At 36.6% G+C, this 22826-nt stretch overlaps 1 protein-coding gene across 3 annotated transcripts in view; it reads right to left on the reverse strand.

Moving 5' to 3' along the window:
• Positions 1 to 1692: 1692 nt before the first annotated feature.
• FAM114A1 (family with sequence similarity 114 member A1) overlaps positions 1693 to 22826 on the reverse strand; it is a 38599-nt gene continuing 17465 nt past the window's right edge. For 2 of the 3 annotated variants that reach the window (XM_055797654.1, XM_055797653.1), the window contains 8 exons: positions 21536 to 21688; positions 19144 to 19267; positions 13925 to 14010; positions 12640 to 12807; positions 11276 to 11415; positions 9940 to 10012; positions 7192 to 7245; positions 1693 to 5616 (listed from right to left, as the gene is read on the reverse strand). In XM_055797654.1, coding sequence (XP_055653629.1) covers positions 5515 to 5616; positions 7192 to 7245; positions 9940 to 10012; positions 11276 to 11415; positions 12640 to 12807; positions 13925 to 14010; positions 19144 to 19267; positions 21536 to 21688 — 900 coding nt within the window. In that variant the 3' untranslated portion in view covers positions 1693 to 5514. The remainder of the gene's footprint in view (positions 5617 to 7191; positions 7246 to 9939; positions 10013 to 11275; positions 11416 to 12639; positions 12808 to 13924; positions 14011 to 19143; positions 19268 to 21535; positions 21689 to 22826) is intronic. The other variant, XM_055797655.1, reaches the window with a different exon arrangement.

Here is a 22826-nt window from a genome sequence, read left to right on the forward strand (position 1 = left end):
CCTCTAACTCCCTTCTCTTCATCTCTGGCTTCTTCTAAACTGAACACCTGAGGAGAGAAAGGCCATCCTGGTGCAGACTCTGAAGCATGAGAGGATGGGCAGGAAGGAAGAACTTCAGAAAGCAACAGGAGGAAGGAGACAGGAGGTGGAGGAGGGTGGGGTGGATGGCACTGGTGGGGAAGGCAGAACTGACTGTGTATGGAAATGTCCAAAAGGGACACGGGGCAGAACTGGTAATGGAACTACAGGAAAGGCACAGACCACCTTCAATACCAGCACTGTCTGAGCTGCTGATTCAGTGTCTGGGCTAAGCAATGGCAGGAAGAGTAGAACTGCATTTTTCCAGGTCTAGTAAATGGCTTGAGGCTTCTGAAGGTGTTTAAAAATTGTTCGAATTACCCAGTTTTCTGGCTTGCATTTAGGTGGCATTGTCTGATTCCAGAACAGGCACCTCTCATTGAATGCCTTTCAGCCTCAACCCTGCAGTGCAGAAGCGCAGTAGCACACACGTGTTTGAGTAATGCCTTCATGCCTTCCTCTTTACAGCAGCAGCAAATTCAGCTCACTAAGAATTATGATTAGTTGTTGCTGCAGCTTTAGACTCCTTTTGTACATTATTGTACTGTTGCGTAAGAAATATTCTTTCACTCCTTGGGTAGAATGTTTGAAAGGCAGAATGAACAGCTAGTGCTTTGGTTTGGAGTCTGTTACAGCACCTCCTCAAAAGACTGTAAAGGGAAGCTGTGAAAAGGAGATCAAAGTGGGGAGACTAATAAGCAGTTCTTAGCAGGTGCATGCTCAGGGACTTTTGGGGTGCAGGCAAAGAAGGGAGAACGAGCACTGCAGATCCAGCGCGATCAAATTAGCTGTCTGTGTTCCTTTGAGCTCTTCCTCTTTGAACGTTCTTATCTTTGACTTCCTTCCTTCAAGTTCATGCAGATTTTCATTTTACTTCAGAAGTGCTGTTACGATTTATTCCAGTTCTGCTGGAATAAATCAGATGTCATCACTTGTTTATTCTGAGCCATGCTGAAAAATTCTTTCACAGAGCCTTTTCTCTAATCCAACCTTGCAAACTATTCCTATTTCCAGACAGCATGTCCTTTTTATTTTCTTTGAAAATAATTTTCCCTTTCCCATCTTTTTAATATAGCTCAATTTGTGACATTTTATTTTCAATTCTTTAATTTTAAAATGGCACACCATCGTCAGTATTACAAACACTGGAGTAGGAGTCAGACATGGAAAACGTACAGGTCACACACTAAAAGCAGGTTCAGCAGCAAAGGTTGACCCAAGACAGAAAAAAAGTGTTTGAAGTCCAGAAGGCTTTCCAATCAGGCTGTAAGAGTTTCAAAGTAGGTCAGACTGGCTGATGGTGTCATGTTAAGCCTTGCTCCGAGATGGTTTTAAAAAGAACTCAGGAAAGTCCTTTTCACTCTTCACGTTCTTTTGAGGCTAACAGAAAGGACAGGGCTGTCATTTGAAATAGAACTGGAACATCTCAAAGATAATCCTATGAGCTGGGTGACTGCTTGTATGATAAAAACACTTCTGTGAAATCAGAAAAAAGGTGAAAAATCTGTATTTGTCACTAAAAATACTGTGGCGTTTCAGTCCCATTAAGGTTGTTATGAATCCTGACTGATGGGTGACACTGGAAACATCATTAAAAAAGCATTTCAACTTGTAATGATATGTTTGAGGCACATTTTAGAGGAAAATATTAATGGCTTCAGTGGATAATCTAAGCAGTATGAAAAAAGTGGAAGAGACAGTTCTTTTGTTTAGCTGTCTCAAACAAAAATATTCTGGAGTGCAGGATGCTGGAGTGCAGGAGCAAATCATAGGGAAGAGATGTTTACACATGAATTGACTATACCCTAAAAAGCAGCAAACAACTTACAGCTTGCTTTGTTTTGTTTGCCTGAAAAAAAATAAAAGTCAGCAAATACCTTTAATATACAAATACAGCAAATGACTTGTGTAATAGTTTACTTCTAGCTCATCCTTCAGCGATGCAAGGCTGTAGGTACATAGACATTGGTTTAAGTTTCATCTTGATAAATTTCTCAACTCAGTGAGTGCAAAAGCCTGCCTCCTTTGTCTCTGCATAAAAAGGTGTGTTCAAAGTGAAAGGAATGCCATGAAAAAGAGATCTGCTTAAGAGAACAGGTAATTTTCACAATCTAGGTTATTTTTTAAATAAGCACTTAAAGCCTAGTAGTTTGATGAGTGCCAAGGCACAGTTCGTATATCAATGTGGAAAACAGTAGTGAACCAATGTGGAAAACAGTGGTGATGAAAGGAAGTACACTCTCCCTTAAAAGTTTAAGGCAACACCTGTTTTTATCAGACTCTCAGTAAAATCATATTCATCATTCTGAAGGTAAATCACAAAATCAGAAAGTGGAAGACTTCACTGAGTACTTCCTCCCATCACATTATTCTTCAAAACATTCTTAGTAGACTGTCTCAGTTAGGTATCTCAAATTTGACTGATGGAAGAATACAAACTAGTGTAAACAGAATAGTCTGGTTACATCTATACAGTACTTTTCTACTGAAATATTATTTACCTAAAATTGATTTAAAGATGTAACATTCAGTTTTCCTAGGACAAGATGACTGCATCTGAGATCAGATGGAGTATCCCTGTGCTCATATTCTGCCCTATTTCCTTTCCTACATTGTATGGATGTAAAAACTGTAAGCCCTCACGTTATTTTTTACAGCTTCTTTTATTTTAGGGTAAGGTACTTTATTCAATACATACATAATTTAAGCAAGACAGTGAAACCTCTAGTAAAGAACAGTTCAGACAAGCAATCTTTGTCTTAAGAATGCCCCTCTATGATTTCAAACATTATCCCCTGACGCTTCTAATACTACATTGTTCAGTCTCTGCTAAAAGGCACCACTATCAGTCAACTCATTTTTCTGACAGGTTTAACACTATATATTCTGCACTGCATTTCAGAGGGGAAAAAAAAAAAAAAGATTTGTATGAAAAAGTGACTAAATTAATTTATGTCTGAAACATTAACTTGGCATAGGAACAATATGAAACAGCTAGTGCTATGTTCTATGACTCATTTAGCAGTAATACGATGTTTATAGATATCTGATGCAGAGCTGTACTCCAACATGGACAGAAAGGCTTCTTGATGAAAACTAATGATCAAATTAAAGTAAAAATAAATCCAGGATGTAATGATTGATAGGTTAAAACACTAGATTTTTCTTGACTGTCTTCGTTTGAAAAATAAACAAGCTTTTAACCAGGTATTATATTCTGCTTGCCAGCACAGAACAACAGAAAAAACCACTTTAAACAGGCCTTTCTACAAGCCACTGAATGCTTTCACTGGTGCCCAGATACTTCAAACTGCTCATGATCAACTATATGGAGCAAGTACACAGTTCTCAGTCATCTGCACCGAGGAGCTGTTCTTCTCGGCCAAAGTGCTTGTCAGGTGAGTACAAGTGTGCATCTCTCCCAGTAGCCAGCCCAGACCACTAGAGAAGAGCCCGCTTATCCCCCTCAAAGTGTAGATGCCAGAGGTGAAATGCTTTGCATCAACTAAACATTATTTTGTAATACACACCTCAAATGACGCTTTCAGAAATAAAGCAATGTCAGATAGAAGTGTCACGGATGTAACGGCTGATGGGAGCTGTATCCTACCTTTGGGCTAGTGACCCCGCTTACCAGTTGCACCCTCCTCTGTCCCGCTTTCTCTCATGTTGAGGTAATTTAGGTGTTCAATATGGCATAAATACCGATGAATGTCAAGCTTTGTTTGCCTTTTCAGCTGCCAAGGGGCTTTCTTATTTTTGTTCACATTGCTCTAATATTTTTTTTTTTACATTCTGTGTAGGTGGCTTTGAAGACTGTACCCCTTCTACTTACCCAGAAAGATTATCTCAAATCTGCTAAATTACATGGTGTCAGAAAATAGGTTTTGCATAATAAACCTTGTTGAAGGGAGAGTGAAAATTTCATCTCTAAATAAAAAAGATGGAAAAGTCACAATGTGTGTGACAGCAGAACAGGGACCACAGCAGTGTGAGACACAAAGAGACCTTTCTGTCCTCTCTTACTTGGACTCAAAATTAAGTTACCATGTGCAAAGCAGATACATGTTTTCTCTTTTCTGGCAAACACGACAGTATTTCCTCATGCTCTGTTTCATTATTTTTATGATGTATAGACTATGCTTCTATGATTAAATATATTCAGATGTTAACTACAATTAAAAAGTATCTAAAAACAATTAATGAGCGTATCAAGAGGAAAAAAATAGCTGAAAGAATGTAATAAACAATGAAAATCCAGGAGAACAAACTGCATAAAATATTGGAAAGTTCTTCCTGTCTACGAGGTACACTAGCCTGAACAAATTCTGAGGTTCACAGCTCAGGATTTTAAGCTAGGGATATGAAGAAATTATCACCGTTGCTAGTGTTATCATGAAATGTCATTCCTACTGCCTCAGATAAAAGGTGATTGCTCTGACATATGACATCCTCACCTAAAGTAATTCTCTCCTAACTTCTTTTCACAACTTCTTCTCTACGCCCAAAACCTATTTCTGAATTGTCAGTATCAGTCACTCCATTTGTTAAAAAGGTTCATAATGTTTAAAGCCAAAATTAAATCCCAAAGTGCTAACTTGGTAACACATCTGAGAGGAGATTATTTTGGGGGTATTTCAATTGCCAAACAAAAGGGAAATTTTCTATTTCTTGTGTATTAAAAAGATCATTTTGGCCTGCAATGTTGTTCTGCCATTGGAATGAAGAAAGAGACATAAATGAACACAAAACTGTGGGTCAGCAAATACAAACTTTACCCATACTCTTAACTGGCTCAGAAAATTTCTTTTCAGTATAATTCTCTATGCATATCCTCCATAATTTTCATTTAGTAAAGTTAATACCTATTGCTGTACAACTCTTTCAACACAAAGTGTTATGTAAGTGGTACATATTATTATGATGTTATTATTTGCTACTGTAAATAATATTTAACAAGCACCAACACTATGATAATTTGTTCATGTTGGCTAAAATGAAGTACTGAAACCAACTTTTGAAATATACATTTTTAACTGACAGGATGCAAACAACAGAAATGGTCATTTGGGCTGAAATATTTTAAAATTTTACCTTCTAATTTGCTTCAGACACTGTCTACAACTGGAAGGGTCAACACTTAGAATCCGTATATAAATCAATGCTAATATCAATAAACTTCAGTTTAAATTAATGCAGAGGATATACTGTAATGGAAAAGAAATTACTCACTTTACTAACTACTTCTAAAGTCTACAAATCTGAGAGAGTTTTAAAATGATGTTCAAGATTGTATGTGCAAAACTGCAGTTAGTGTCTTCAAAGGACTCTTAAGTGGCCCAACATCTCTCATACCACGTCTTCTATCTGCATACATTAAAGACATTACGTCTGTGGTTTCTGTTAAGCCCAATGGAGACAACTGCTGGGAAACTGTCACTCTTGTGCTTTCAAACAACTGGTTTGGATATGTGAAATTTGCAGAACTGGAAGCAATAGCTGGAAAGCATCCTGAATGTAAGTAGTGCTGTTGCAACCCTAATGGGGAGAGAAAACATGTGGTTCATCAGTATAGCTGTCATGTATTTCAGGAATTACACTGTACTTTTTAAATACACTTCTTTTTTTTTTTTTTAATACATCTGCATCATGCTATATTAGCATATGTATTCACACAAGATTTTAGAACCTGCAGATACCAAAAATTATAAATTGCAACAGCTTATGGCTAACAAGGAGAGCCTCAATCACTACATGAAAATCTGATTTTCCCTCAGTTTGAACTCTTGGACAGTTTTGTTTGTAATGAGAGTAGAATAAAATGCCAGTGTTCAGAAGTAGATTTGACTTTTTAAATACAAAACAGCTAGTCTTTCCAACAACAGAACTAATTCTGAATTTGCTGTAGGTGGAAAAAGTGTCACTGAAAATAACAGTTTGAATTACTGTAATGGTTTTAACGTGTAGTACTATTATTGGAATTTCTAATACTGAACAGTACAGCAGTTTGTAATTCTCCGTGATCCTAGGCTGTACAAATACATATTTGTACAAATACGGGATTTAAGAAGTACAAAACATCATATTCCACAATTCCGGACATTCCCAGATTTCACAATTTCTGAAGCACAGAAAGATACATCAGCTGCAACAGCAAATTTACCCTATAACAAAAGGAACTGCACAGTAATCTTTACTACAGCTCTATTAATCTTCCCATTATTTTCCCTAAAGATATTGTTAATTCAGTGCAAAAATGCTTATTGTAAAAATCTTTTCCTCATTTTTAAGAGAACAGTTTTAGATACAGAATGACAACTTGTAGTCGCTACTACATGTTTATTTATGTTTGAAGAGAAGTGTGATATAATTAGCAGAGTTAAAAGAACTCATGCTGCAGATAGTACACATTTTAGTACTTTGAGTGTATTACTCCCTCTTGACCTCTTCTCAGCAAAACTGAGGCACATTTTACTTACTGTTGCTCTTCTGATGAAAAATAGCTCATGATGTCTAATAGAAGAGGTCACTCATGGGTTATGGTAACTAATAAAAGAAATCACTCAGGAACATTTTGGTGATGTCTAACACACGGTTATCCATGTGATGACCAAACCTGCTGCTACACTGTGAATCTTTGTGGAAACCTAAATGCCTATGGAAGGGAAGCACTGTAGCATAACTGCAACTCCAATTTTAAAGGAAAGAATAGTCTGAAACTATCTGTGAATCAGAAATACTCTGCAAGATTTGAAGTAGGTAATATAACAGTAAGAATAGACATCCCAGGCAACATGTGAATAGGTTAGAAAAGGGATAAACAGCAAATTGTCTGCTGTGCTCTGACCAATACAGCAGCAGAATTTAAGAGCTGGCCAGTCTCACTTCAGTGACACAGTTCTTACGACTCCTCAGTAAATGCAGTATTACTACTATAGTGTTTGTGGGAGAGGATGAACACAAAACCAAGAGCTTTATGAGCTGGCGCTGAACAGCCAGAATGATATTGTCATTACTTTTTATATAGTTCTTTCTTCAGACATAAATGCAACTGTTTCATTTCAAAATCATTGTACTAGAACATCTCCTAATGTGAAAAAAGTGAAGGCTTACCTCTAATAGCACACTGTTGATGATGGGGTTAAGAACCTCTGCCTTCATACTGCTCTGTAAACCAGAAAATAGAATGAAATGCCAGGACAAGAAATACATTTAACAGAAATATACTGCTACCTGAGAAGTGGTTTTATGAATTCTATAAAGGTCTTGCTTCACCTTGATTCTTACTCAGACTGTTTATCACAGTATTCCTGGTAACTGCGTCTACATTTCATACACACTTCAGTAGACCCTACGTATTTCTATCACTGAGCACAATGAACAGTTTTACTTTTTCATTAATTCATGTACCACAGAGTTTCAAATTGCTTGGTTTCCTATGGATGTGATATTTATGTGATGACATTGTCTGTCCATCTGCCTGTCAGTGACCTTTTAATCTCCCCCAAAAATTTTTAACCCCTTGCTCATTTTCAAGGAAAGAAGAAGGAAAAATTCAGGTCAGAAGAAAAATTAAGTTCTCTGAAGTTTCACAAATATCTGTGGTTAGGAGGAAATGAAAGGCCCAGATTAGCTCCCCTACAGAAGGAAAAAGAGATGAAACTCGGATCGCCATGCTGGAGGCAGTATATGTTGAGCTGGACAATGCAGACCAGCCAGTAGACATAGCTCAGCATACATAGCATTTTTCTCAGCCACCAGATAGGAATAAAATGGATACAATGAGTAGTGACACTACTAGAGGCCAGAAAACCAAGATTTGTCAGCTCCTCTGGTTTTCAAAATGGCAAAATTTCTTTCCTTTTTTCTCATTTTTCTTTGCATTGTGTTTTTTTAGAATGACAGTAACCTCCAGAAAGAGTTGCTTTCTTTTAATACTGAATGGTGGACTTCATTAGGGCAAAGGAAACAAAGGAAACACAATACTGATTAATTTAACTGAAATATTTCCACTTACAGCCTTGTAGCTTTTATATTACAGATTTAAAGAAACATAAAACACCTTAATTTTAGTTTGGAGAAAGATGGCAGAACAAAGGGAAGATGGTTAGAGAAAAGAAAAGTAATTTTACTGTCAGTGACTAAAAAATCCATTAAGAAATGCACTGTTCAGTTGATTATCAATAAACTGAAACAGATAGAGAGCAGTATCAATTTTATACTATTGACTGTACGAATGAATAAATTAAAATTTGAAAGAAATCTTATGTAGCAAGAAAAGCTGTTATTTCTTACTTCTGCACTACTGCTCACTCAGAAACTTCGCCAACATTATAGACTATGTGTACAGCCAGCACTGCAACTATTGTCTGAATTATACAGGTAAAACTACAGGGATGACATTATGTTTGAAAAAAACCAGTATTTTCTGTTCTAAGCCATTTCTCAGTTTCCATGAGTTAATGCACTTTGCAGGATACTGGAATGTGTTTGTGAACCCAGGTACTGTTGGCAGGTTAAGAAGGAAGCTGAACCACTGGGGCGTGCAGGCAGATGTAGAATTTCTACAGTCCTGTGTGACAGGCCCTGATCTGACCTACTGATCATGGTAAGCAGAATACCCGTATCTTCCTCCAAAAGCTTACAAGCACAGGACAGCACATTAAGATCATCTGACTGCCTACTAAAACTCTCTTCTAGAGAGTACTTTAGTAGTGGGAAGTGTCTTTGTGCTCAATTTCTTACATGTCCACACGAATGTCCATAAAAACAATCTGGTCCTAAAAATTGAGTCCAGAGATAATAACAACAAAACCTAATGTGATGCTTATGAAAGCTTTTGTTTCCAATTTCCTGAGCTGGGCTAGCTTAATATTTCATGTGCAATTCATTTTTATATGTCTGTGCATGTATTTATTGCGAGTGTCACACAAAGAGATGCTAAAATACAATCCCAAAATGCAAAACAAGCAGTTTCTCCCAGAGTAATGGGAAGGAATGTAAATTATTCAGAATAAAAGCAACCCAGTAAATCATGTTGTCTACAAATAACTCTGAAAAAAAATGCTCAGAGATGTGTTGGAAGAGCTCATGGGAGAACTGGGAAAATTTCCTTTGATGTACATTCACATTTTCATGGAGTAATCAGGAGAACCAGAGTTTGTTCTTCTCTGAAGTTTACAGAACAATTTCAGCAACAGCACAGTTTTTGCTTCTGGATCCTGAGAGTACTCAGATGCCAGTCATCTTTGAAACATCTTGAAAGGCAGGATAATATTTCTAGCAAAGATGTTCACAGATGAATGGATGTTCCTAAATGGAATATCTTGAAATACTAGACAGAGTCATTTTTTTTAAGATGAACGACTAAATAGATTTTCTAATCTCTTAAACCTTTTGAAAACACAGTGGCCCTAGGCCAGGGGATTTAGCAAAGGCTAAGATGACAGCTCGTGAAACCATCTTAAGGTACTGGAAGTGTTATCTGTTAATGACTTTTACACAAATGCATTCAAAAGGGATAGGCTGAGAAGACAATATCAAGTTGTGGGACTACAAAGGTAGGGCCCTTTCAGTACAAAAAGACAAGAAGTGCTGAGCGGTGATCAGGAAAAATGGGAAATGTGTCTAGGAACAGAGATTATAAAAGGCAGAGGACGCACTGCCATCCATCAAGGCTTATAAACTTTCTCTGCAACAGGTAATCTGCTCTAAAGATGCTCTGTGTTCTTGATCTGAGGAAAGAAATGCCCTCTTTGCTGGTACGTCATGTAAAGCCACTGCACTTGTGTAGTGAGTTCTGTTTCAAGAAGTGAACTATTAAAAAAAGCCCAAATGCTACAGAGAATGCTGTTATCTTACCCCAACTGCTGTTACAGAATCAGAAAACTTCTTTGATAAAGACGAAACTTCATTGCACATGGCACTTGTTAAACTGGTTTTAAAAACAAGAGAGACAAATATAAAAATACATCCTTGTCCTGTCAACAAGTAAAAACTCTGTGACTACCCCAGGCACAAACTTCATCCAAGAACGTTCTTAAAGCAATTTTGCTTCTAGTATTTTTTTAAATATTTTGGAGTAGACTTTGTTCATTAAATAGTTTTTACATTCCTCCACTGAAAAATCCATTGCTGACTACAGCAGCAAAATGACATCATGTTGGCACAAACACTAGGTTTTTTTGATAGGGCAATGTTTCAATTTTTTAACTCATGTTTTTCTGATAACTGCAGCAACACAACTCCTAGAAATACTGTTGGAAATAGATCAAACTTTAAAGAAAACAGCGAGAAGTTTCCTATCTAAGCAATAAAACATCTACTCTGTACTAAAAGAGGAAGTACACTTGTGGTTAAAATATGAAAGAAGAAGGAGATCTAGTTCTATTCCTAGAATTTTCACTGTTTTGCAAAACATTCAGAAGTGCATCACATAGAACCTCATCCTGCAAAATGCACCATACCTTAGCTCTAATTCTGAAAAATAGTTGTTCAAGTACTTTGTTTTAGACTGAAGTGTTGCTATGGACTTTGCTATTGTTACTAGGATTCCTAAGGATAAACACGTGCTTGAATACTTTACTTACTTAGGACTCAAGTGCTTACAACATCTTAGCGTCAAAACCCATTAATGTCAGTAGAATTGATTATTACAGAGAGCTTGAGATCTGAATTTTGAGTCCCACTAGATAAACTGGCTTCCTGAATTTATGCATGTTTTATTGCGGTTTACCAGAAAGTTGCTGGCAAATGTAGTCTCATCATTTAGAACTACAGACTAATTTTTATATATTTTTGGCACCTAAACACTAGATAATGAAACTCAATCAACAGATAATAAGATGCATTATGTGCTCTAAAAGCAAATTCTATATATGCTAGCACAGTATCTTTTGCAGAGGGAACAGGAAATGCAACCCAAATTAGCATGTACATTCACTCGCTGGAGCAGAAACAACTTTCAGCCTGTGAATAGGTCATGTTTTTGTAAACATACATGTGTTAGCCATGTCAAAAAATGACAGGTAGCCTATGTAACTTGATTACATGAGAAAATACAGCACCAGGACCCCTAAAGCCAATACCATTTGTTGATTCATGAACTTACTGCCTTCAAGTGCCAAAAGCTGAACAAAACTACATGAGTTTTAAGCAAATGTCAAATGTTCATACATGAAATGCTTAAAATACTCACTTTGTCAGTACTTTTGCTTGATCTTGAGCTGTTTTTTCTACTTCTTGCCCATGCAGAATTAATTCTGCTACTTTATGAAGCTGTTCAATACAACGAGCAGTTACCTCAGCCAGACTTTCAATGGAGAGCATGTATATTTCCTTAAATTAGAAACAGTGAATAATGTAATCACTAATAACAACATTGATAAATATACATATAGATATATACACATAAAAGAATTTCAAACATAGGAGCAGCCCTGCCCCAACTGGAAATACCATCACGTACATAGTGAAGTAATATCAGCCATAATGCCATCCTCACAAACAATACTAGGAAATGAAATATCCACAGATTATAAAATATAGACCTTACACTCATCCTGAAAAATTAGTAAGAACAAGTCTACCATTTATTTGGATGGGAACTAGGTCACATCACGCTCTTGGATTTTCTAACCTAACACTTTTAGACCTAGTCCTAACAAATACAGAGATCCCTTAACACTAAAGTAAGTCATAACTACTTTCATATAGAGCCAAAAGTATTGAGTCATCCCTCAGATGAATCTCCAGAGTAGAAATGGATAATACTCCCAATAAAAAAGTGACTTTTATCAGCAATGATAAAGAATTCAATTTAGCACTACGGTGTTACAGCTTTCACAAGCTGATGCCAGCTGGAAATCTGCAATTGCATAAAGTCTATAATACATACAGTGTAACTGTCTCCTTCCTTGGACCTTTTTTGTAAGGAAACATTACGGATAATATTTTGACAAAGATACCAACCATATTTAACATTGGTATAATTTGGTGTAAAATATTCGATCACAATCACCCTTATCAGCAAGAAGGATTGTCTAAACATGCTACTTTTAGCCTTAAGAGCTCTCTCTCATAGAGAGAATGAACATTTGTGAGGTGCCTAAATAATATTTCTGTTTTGTCTGTTTGTGATTTAAACTGTTTAAGTGTTTAAACAAAGTTTGTGAATTTCTTTCATGTACTGTCACTGGGAAACACAGATGCCAAGGAATGTTGAGGTATGACTTTCAATGTGCTATTGACATTACACCACAGAATCCCTCAGCTCACTGTATGTTGTGTATACACATACATATACACAAAAACCTAGACATGAAAACCCAATACAATAGACAGAGGACCTGCTACTTTGATAGGTACTTATGGGAACAGACTAAGTAAAAATATTTATGCAAATTAGTTTCCTATTGGGTCTACAGTGAATAGTTATATATTACTATTTCCTAATACTTCCATGAGTTATAAATAAGGAGAACATATAAAACCAACAAACAAAGAAGTAATCAAAGTATGACAATTTGCTTAATGAAACTTATCCCCAAGAAGCTATTTTACCTCCACAGTTTTGTTTTTATCTACTTCTGTTTTATCACTGTCAATTTTATCTTCTTTTTCAATCTTTTCTTCACTAGGTTCCCCAGGTTTTTCTTTTAGCTTCTCTTCTGTGTCTACTGGGGTAGAAAAACTGGCTTCTTCCAGCCATTCATGAGCTTTTTTCCTAGCCTGCCAAACAAAGAACCCAACCCCAAAGTTCAGTTCATATAGGGAATATCAAATTATGTTCATGAACATTAATTAACAATACATTTAATTACTTCCTTTTTACATTCAGAAGTTCAAACATATCAAGCCTCTGCATGGCATTTAGTTAAGTGTATATTTAAGAGACTATAGGGAGAAGCATTTCTGACTACATAAAGATGGATTAGTGAGGGTAATTCCTCTACAGGTATGAAATCCCTAACTAACACATAGAGCTGGCATTAATACCAAATTTACTAATATTTCAGCTTTATGAGGTATCTATTTACATAGAAATAATTTTCCCAAATAAAATAAGAAGGTGGTATAAAAAAGGAGAAAAAAATATTGGAGAAGTAAGAGAGATGTACTAAATTTCTGAAGGCAAAATAAATAGCAAATCAGTGTATCTTCAGCTGCCTTCCCAGGCTTGAAAGTAGATCAAAGTGGAAAAAACTTGAAGTTCTACACACCTTCAGACTACTGTTATAGTTAATAAGAAATTTATGATGTCTCTTTTTTTAACATGAAGTCAAAAAATATGTTAAGACCTAAGACTAAGATAGTTATCCATAGTCCATGCAGCTAGAGAGATAAACATTCATCTGAGCCGAAGATCAGCAGGTGAATCACTTTAAAGGGACCTGACAGTACAAATGTGACTAGTGACGTGACTAGCTTCTAGCCATCTAACTTTTAGATGATTGAAGCTAGACAAGATAAATCCAAGACTTTGCTTCTAGCTAAGAAGGTCTGGAGAAGTCCCTCAGAAGAATAAACATGATGAGCAAGAAAAATAAATCTGAACCTGACCTTTGTTCCCAGAACGTAAGACCAAATGTGCTGTGCTCATGAACTCTTCTGCTGAGACATCCCTGGTTGAAGGCTTTCTAACGTGTTGTGCTAGCTAGTCATTGCAGCTGTATTGCCTTACTAATCTCACTCTCTTCTCTGAAAGCTTTTCTATATTCATCATTTTAGTGCCACCCTCCTGTTCTTTGCTTTCTGAACTGTCTGAACTGAGTCAGATTTCAGAACAAAGCCCTCCTTTTTTATCTCTGTCCAAAAAACACAGGGCAGCTCACTAACAGTTGCTAACCTTATTAAGCTTGTCAGGAGTAGCAGCAACGTGCAATTCAAACAGCAGTTCAGTGAGCATGCTGACAAACTCTTCTCCCGTATCTACTGCAAGAAAGAAAGACATTTTTTTTTAGGGTGTTATCACTATATTTTACACAATCAAATACATGCAGTCACATAGTTTCCCCAAGCACTCTAGCACTTGAAGAACAGTGACAGACAAAAGGGATGTGTGGGTGTGTGCGTGTGTATGCTCAAATAAAGAGAATAGCAAGAGAGATACCTGTACAACCAGATATGCTAGCCTGACACTTCAACTACTCTTTCCGCCCCATTCTAAATTCCACTACCTTTCAAAAGAACAGGTAAGAGGAGAAGAAGCTGCATCATCCCTAGTTACCTGGCAACAATACATGACCCACAAAATAACCAAAGAGATACTAACCTATTCTTGCAAACCAAGGAAGAAAAACTGCAGCAGGACCAGATACAAGTAAGTTTCAGACCAAAACATACTGGAAAGCTTGTTCTCTATTGCTGTCTGAAACCACAGCTGAGAGTTGTGTTTTCTTTCTATTTTAAGACTGAGCTTTGCTTAAATGAAGAATGTTTCCTGTTCTGCTTTGGACTAATGAGCCTTAAAGAATCTGCACTTTTATTTCACAAGATTTACGAGCAAAGATAAAATACCATTAGCATTTGAACTTCACCTATATTATATATTTTCCTTTGACTACTTGCAGTTGCCATATTCTAACATGCTTTTAAGTTCCTGGAGGTTGGTATTTTGGTTGGTTCTGTTCATCTGCACTGACTTGGTTTGGAACCTTCATTAAAATTTCCTGGTGGAATATACAAAATCCTGCTTTTTTAGCCTGATGACACCAAAAGGCAAAAGTCCCCATACTGAACCTGATAGAAGTCCAGCTACTTCAAAAATTAATTTCATGTCTTGCTGTATTCCCACTTTTTTTGTTCATTTATTAGGTAGGGCCAGTTTTTCTATTTCTATGCAAATCTTCAGTACTGGGCTGAAAAGCAGAGAGCCATTATTCTCCAATGAGTTTGGGGATTTCGGTAGGACTGTTCACAGTCCACAGTACCTTGCAACATGTGGAAAAGTGGTGGAATCTGACACTCAGATTATACTTTCTAGAGCTAAGGACATTGTACCCTTGCTTGTAAAGACAGTGACCATCTTGGTGCTATAAAATAAGCTGGTATTTAGCACAAAGAACTCTTCAGCTGCAGTGACCAAGGAAGGGACTGAGCCTTCCTCTTAACAGCAGGGGAACAGGTCAAGGAGATCATATTCTGGCAGGCCAAAAAGATGCAGAGAGTTCATTTCACTGCTGCCCTTACCAGTAAATTTTAGCAATAGGACCTTCAGGTTTTGCAATACAGCATCTCTTGGATACACCAAATTTGCTTGTTCTTAAAACAATGGCAAATTGTTTTATAAAGTATAGCATGCTGAAAACTGATAAGCAGTTCACTGGATCAACACAAAATTATCAAAATTGTTGATAATTGGTACATTCAATTCAATACTCACTTTGGTTACTGTCTCCCTTAACCTCACACATGATTTTTTTGGTGTTAATGGCTTTCAAAATGTAGGTAAAGCTACCTTTTCAGATATTCTCCTCTCACTATTTCATAAACAACTGAAAGGAAAATAAGCTGCAGTGAAAAATACATTAAAGTTACATAATCAAAGTGAGAGGAAACATTAGAGAAGGGTATGGGTATGCATGTGGCTTTCTCCCACCTTTGTCAGAAAATATCTTTTCTTTCTTTTTGTATTCATTTTGCACCTATCTGACTGTTAAGCAAAGACACAGAAAAAACTACAATTCCAGTTTCAAAGTCGCCAAGAACAAAGCCTAGCCCCAATCCTTTCCCAAAACAGTCCTCTGAAGATCACCGCAGTAATTTCTTCTTGTGTAAACACTTGTGTTTACAGTAGAAACAAAAAGCAGCACTAACATCTCTGAATGAGATTCTGAGAGTCTAGGACAAGAAGGTATCCTGAGAATTTACAAAAACCAAAGTGCCACCCTTTTCAAACACTTGAATGCAAAGTACTAGTTTTCCTCCCAAGTAGTCTTCTTTTTTGCTGAATATATATAGCCCTGACAAATTACACCACATAAATAACATGACTGATGATGAGAAAGTGGTAACACTGTGGTAACTAGCAATAAGTGGTAATTAACTTGTTTTCAAATACTGCTCAGTGGCTAGGTAAGATTTAACATTTTCAGACATCATTAGTTAATCACTCTTTTGTAGGGGGGTGGCCTCCTTGCATAGAGGAAAACCCCCACATATTTAATTGATCTAGGAAGAACAAATCAAAATACTACTGAAGGCAAGTTAGTTGTAGTCTTAAACTGTTTAGACAACACAAATAAAACTCCACAGAATTTTAATGTAGACTGCTACGTTCTGCTAGACTAGCTAGTTTAAGTAAAAATAAATAATGAAACTATTAATGTTTTTAACAGGAGCTTGAGCTGAGAACACAAACTAGAATAAAGTCTTCTCTTCACAGCAAGACATGAGCTGCATTTAAACCTGATCAGTGAACCTGTTGTTAAACTTCACTGTCTTTTATCGGTGCTGGATGCCAAATGATGTTTAAATGTTTTGGTAACATTAAACATAGACCATTTTTTTAGTGTAAATATTAATTATGCCACAGAAATACGCTTAAGGTTCCAACAAGTCATTTCAGGTAAACGATACCAATTTAATTAAAAAAAAAACAAAACAAACCCAAACAATTTAAACCTAGACTCTAAAAGGTAAGCGTGTGCCCAGAAGGATACGTATCAATGCACCCCAGAAAGCTAAACTTATTTGTAAAATATGACTAGAATGCTAAGCATTGTTAATATGGAGTCACTGGAATCCAACTTAAATTATGTGAAAACTGGCAAACTAAAGTATCAATGAAACATTAAACTGTTCAGTAGAACTGTGCTCCATGAGGGGAAATGGACATGCCAAATCACATAGAACATTACATGAAAATGCGTGGGACATTGTTTTTATCTAAAAAGGGCAGACAATTGTCATGTAAAAGCCTATTAATGGAATTCTTTAAGTTTTACAAGGTTTTATGCATTTGCTGCATACTTAATAAAAACACTAAAGATCCTGCGCATTAAGAAATTCAGGAAAAGGTCTGGTTTCCCTGACTCAGGAGGATGATACGAAGCCTTTTTTCACTCGGACAAGATTTTAATGAACATAACACATTTTTGTGACTGGGAAAGGCACCCAGGCTAGGACACTGTCTAGAAGGGACGTGTCAAAGCACTATGCAGTGGTAAGAGCACTATCAGTGCAGTGTTGGTTGCATGTACTATGGATTGTGGACTGAAGAAAGAAGTAAAGGCCACATGTCCCAGGTCAGGAGCCTAACCACAGAATTTTAGGCTCAGCTATAACAGAAAACTGCCTTGAGAAGTGATTAACTTTTCTATTCTTTTGGTGTCCTCCAGTGGAACTAAAATTTATCTGACTTAATACTAATTAATGAAATTTATCTCTAGTTCAAGTAACAATAAATCTTGAACCTGATCACACTAAAGGCTGTGAGTCATCTTGAACTGCAGCCTGAAGTAACACCCATTCAGTTGTGAGAAGAACACGTGTGTGGTTATTATTTATGCTGTCACAGAGAGGAGGAAATGTTTCACTGCTGACTGGTTTGCTTTTGCAGGGGGAAAGCTGCTGGATGCTGGACACTCTGATTTGGTTTGTTTGTTTTTTTAAGGTGCTCATTACCTTGGTCCCAGACTATTTAAAAGGCTAGCTAATGTTTCAAGGAACATGATCAGCAGCTGTGTTTCACTGAAAAAAACAGAACTTCCCACCACCAGAGAAAACATCACTTTGTGCAACGAATGGACTTTTCCTGAAGGCTGGTTTCAAAGCAAGGAAATATTTCCCACAGTAATTAAGGAACAACAGTCATCTCATGAATCCTCACTCTTAAACAGTTAATACACTTTCTTGACTTCTGTTTCTCACAACCTCACAGAGGAGCATGGGGTTTTAAGGAGTAACAAGGGGTACGGGGGGAGCACAAAACTCTACTGTACTCTACTTTACACTGACCGCTCGTTGTCCACCCAAGAAGAAACAATAAGCTCCCTGTGAAAGACATCAGGCATACTGAATAAGCACTGCTTAGAAAGCACAGTCTGACCAGAAAAGACTCATGTGGATGTTAACACAGTTTTTCTAGCTTTTCTGAAGGCTAGAGAAATCATACCTCACCATCCTGTAAAATGTAGGTTTTATGGGTAAAGCACCCTTGAGAAGATCAAGAAGATGTGGAACAAGTATCTTTTTATGTTTCTGTGCTTCTGAAACACAACAATATGGTGTTCAATAGCATAAGCCAGTCTTTAGTCACATCAAAGGGACTGCTTCTGTTAGCTAGAAGAGGTTTGGTATGGATCTCACAGGCCTGGACATATGCCCTATGGTGACTTTAGGCTAACTTCTTACCCTCTGTTTTCAGCCTGTTCTGGGGAATGCCAAAATTCCTGTTTAAGACACCTATTTTGCCCCCAACCAAATCACCCACCCATTTTATTGTAACTTTTGCAAGCTGATCTGTGGACTGTCATGCTTGTCCCATTCTCTTCAGTGCTGTGCACTATGACATAGTTATGGCATGCTTCTGGTTGCTTTGACTTCTCACACTTCACATGTCACATCTTGCCAAGCAATACCTAGAAAGCCACTGTGTTTCAAAGTGACTTTCATTTAAAAAGTTCAGGGTTCTTAAGTCTCTATTACACTCTACCTTTTCCCTATCTAGTAAGGCAGGGTGCAAAGCGAGGAGGAAGTTGCTAAACGGAAAAGCATTGCTAAACACCCCAAAACATTCAGATTACACCATTTCATAAACAGATTCTGTAAGAAAACCTCAGTTATTCAAAAGGTTATCATTTTCCCTTATTTATCTTTTGCTTTCACTGATGATACAGCAAAGTAATATATTTCCTTACATTTCCTATATCTCACACTTCAATTACAATATAAATTCAAAATTAAGCATTGATCAGCTTCCACAACTTCTATAGAGAATTAATTTTAATGACTACCTTATGAAGAGTATTAGGATATCAGAAATTCTAGTATGGATTGTAATTTTTAAAATTACTGTATACAAAAGTAACAATTACTCCTATGATTCTCTATATTTCCAATTACCTTTCTGTGCCTGCACCACTTCATCATCTGATTCCTTTGGAACAAAAATCTCTTTTATAGCAATTAAATCATTTTTCACAGTCTCCAACTGCTCTCCATCAAGTGTTGCTAAATATGACTGAATCTGTAAAAGAAAGGACAGTAAGCATTGCTAACCAAAACTGAGCATTTCTTAAATGCTGATTTAGAGCCTGATACCAAAATAGGCTAAGAAGTGGAAACTTCCACTATGCTCCAACCTTGTCTACAACGTTTCAATGCAGACACATTTTTGGTTCTCATCAACATTTGATTATCACAAAAATTACACCAGCCTTGCAAGATCATCAGGTCTCTACCTTCTCCCAGAACATTAGTTTTGAATTATAAATCTATGGTTTAATTGCAAACTGTTATAAGCATTTTGAGATTGCTTGGAAGACAGCAGGCAAAAAGAGCACAGGTGAAATTCATGGTTAGTCTGAGGACTCACAGGAGTTGAAAAAAGAAGCCTGTTTCCCCTCCTTCAAAATGCAACCAAAATTATTGACAGTCTACCAGTCCACCTGTTCTGAAGAATGCATTGACAGGTCTTTGCATGTCTCAGGTATCTGCGGGTCCCTGCATATCTAATAAGGTGGCATGCCTAAGAGGGACAGAAACAGATTCTTTGAATCACTGTTAGTTTGCCTAAGAGGGATGGAAACAGATTCCTTGAATCACTTGTTTTACAGTTATATGGTGTTAATCCCTTGATTGCATTCTCTGCCTATGGAAGCCAAGAGAAATCCTTTCTCCCCCCTTGATACAAAATTTTACTTTTAGGTTTTTTTCAAGGGAATTTGTTTAAGCTTGCTTGACAAATGTGCAGACTGGCTCAGTGAGAGACTGGGGAAAGATGTTACTTTCATACGTGCCTCCTTGGTGTGTCCAGCTCCCATGCTCAGGGTTAAATACAAGATGAAGTTGGGAGACCCGACTCAGGTTGCGAAAGACCACCTGGGGCTTTTTTGTCCCTCTTTGTAGCATTATCCATTTCATAGTATTAAATGGGAACTTTTAAAACGGAAACTTTCAAAATAAAAGCTTAAAAATATTTTTAAATCCTTGCTATTAGAAGCACATAGGACATTAGCAACACCTTCATTTTCTCATGTGCTCCTCCTTTGGCTTTTGGGCTGTTAGTACAGGTCTCTAAGCTTATAGTACTGTACATGCTTGGTGTGTGTGTGTTTGTGTGTGTATGGTAATTGGAATATTTATCATAGAACTGGACTTGTTGACCCCCATAGTTGCATTCAATCCTAACTGAAGTAAGCAGGACTATGAACAAGGGGTTATCTAGGATGTAACATGAAGCACATCAGAAAATGGTAACAACCTGCACAAGTCTTACTTAACCTGTGGTATTTCACAGTAAAAGAAAAAGAGTGTTGACAATTAACTTGATCTTGATTTCTATTTCTCGCTTTGCTGTTTTGTGGTTTTTCGTTGTTGGGTTTTTTCCAAAAGCAGGCCCTTGAACCTTACATGGAAGTTTTGAATTTCTAATTTTTCATTTAGACATAATTGCAAAAATTTAAAATGTGGACAGTATGTACTTAGCTGTTACTAATATAAGCTTCTTTTATTTGTGAACATTTAAAAAAATAAGCTGGTTACTTTTTATTAAAAATAACCCAGAGGGCAAGGACTGCTAATTACAAAAACAAACAAGAAGAAAACTTGCATTTTAATAAACTTATTCAGAAAACTGTTTTATTACAAAATACTGCTGCTGGGATTCTACCAAATTATGTTAATCTACTGTCAGAGAGCTACTATTCTACTAGCAGAGTCTATAAATTGACAGCTGAAATTAAAAAATATATTTATCATACAGGCCATAGTAACATTAGCATGTTCTTCAGAGAGACATCTTTACACTTCCAGTAATAATATCTTTAAAGTTACATAAAACTACCCTAAAACTAACACAATAAAAAAGGCTTATGAATTGGATAAGTAATCTGGGATTCATTTTAATTCACCAGCCTTCATGTGTAGTAGGCCTGGAATTCCTGAAAGTAAGTATCGGAGCCCAATACAAAACCAAAAGACTTCAACCACCTTGAAAATGCTGAAAAGACATACGCATTGTGTCACAAGCTGAAAAATATAGACTATACACAGTCCTAACAAAAATAACATTCAGTTAAGATGTTTGTTAGTTTGGAGTCAACCTTGGAGTTAAAATTTTAGGTGTATTGAGACTGATTTCCTGAAGCCAATGATTGGCCCATGGGACCAATCCAGCCTTCTCTGAAGTTGATGGAAAACTTACTGTTCATTCCCTATGTACTTGCAGAGTGAAATTTATGTAAAGATCAGTTTTTTACCAACCATTTTGATTTATGCTGTCTGCATACTGTACCTGAGCTTCACTTTCATTTGACAGGATTTCCAGAGCTTCAAGATGAGACAAACCTTGGAATTCATCAAAAAGTAGTCCATAATGTGCTGTTCTTTCAACTGTAACTTGCTGGGCCCGCCTCTGTTTCTCTTTTTCTTTAGCTTCTCTCAACAGCTGCAAAAATACACATCATTCCTTTTGTTTTATTGGTAGTGCTGTAGGTATAACAGATTTTATTACTTCCTGCTTCTGCTTGTCTAGGAAACTAATAAAATTTGGGACTATATCACACCTGCAAAGCTGAAATATCTAACTTTTTTGATAAACTTTTCTAATAAAATATTTAAGTAGTATTCCAAGTGTGGTTTTCCCAATGGCAATTGCTAACCATCTTTTAAAAAAAAAAACAATGAACAAACAAATAATCATATGTTCTCAAAAGCAATGTCAGCTATGGATACTGTATAAGAAATTTTGCCACCAACTACAATGAAAATAAAATGAAAAGGACTACTTTATACACAGCCTTAGAGAGTCATGCAATCCATTCCACAGACCACAAAATGGGAAGACTATTATTTTCAGGACCTGCCTATCTACTTGCATAAATAATGCACCTATATAAACATTTCCTGTACAATATTTTTAACAGATATTAAAGTCAGTTTTATGTGACAGCAGGACTGACAGAAGAGACTGGCCTAATAAGGTGTGTTTTCTACCAAAACTGGGGCAGAACTACACTCCATGTACTTGGGGATATTTTGGAGTGATCTTCTTACACACTTAAATTAGCGTACAAGGACAGAATAGTGTATAGAATAGGATCTTCTATTCCAGGAAGGAATGGCCTGTCATATGAATTTACTGTAAATTAAAAAGTAAAGCTGGTAAATACATCTGAACTGCATCTCAAGTCACATATAAGCCTCTGAATACAGATTAACTCTCGCCACTTACACTATTCCATAATCAAAATTTCTACAATGTTGTCTTCAGTTATTCACTTGTTACAGAAGACTTAAAATAGTAGATTTTTTTCAGTCTCCACCTTCCAAAGATCATTCACAAAGTTTTATGTAAAAATCACCAAAAAGCAAGCACTACCTTATGTGACCTATGAGAACTGATTCATGTCACTTTCTGACTCATCTTTTATGTGTGAATTAATGCGTATTGTTTAGAAAGGTATTCTCAAAAGCTGGGTTTAACCCTGTGGGCCTTAAGAAGCTTTACTTGCTTTTGGCCTACTACAACAGTATCAGTCTGTTCACACTTAGAATGACAAACACCAAAGACAAAACATCTCATT

This window comes from Falco peregrinus, chromosome 2 (genome assembly GCF_023634155.1).
Source record: "Falco peregrinus isolate bFalPer1 chromosome 2, bFalPer1.pri, whole genome shotgun sequence".
In the NCBI taxonomy this organism is placed as follows: Eukaryota; Metazoa; Chordata; class Aves; order Falconiformes; family Falconidae; genus Falco; species Falco peregrinus.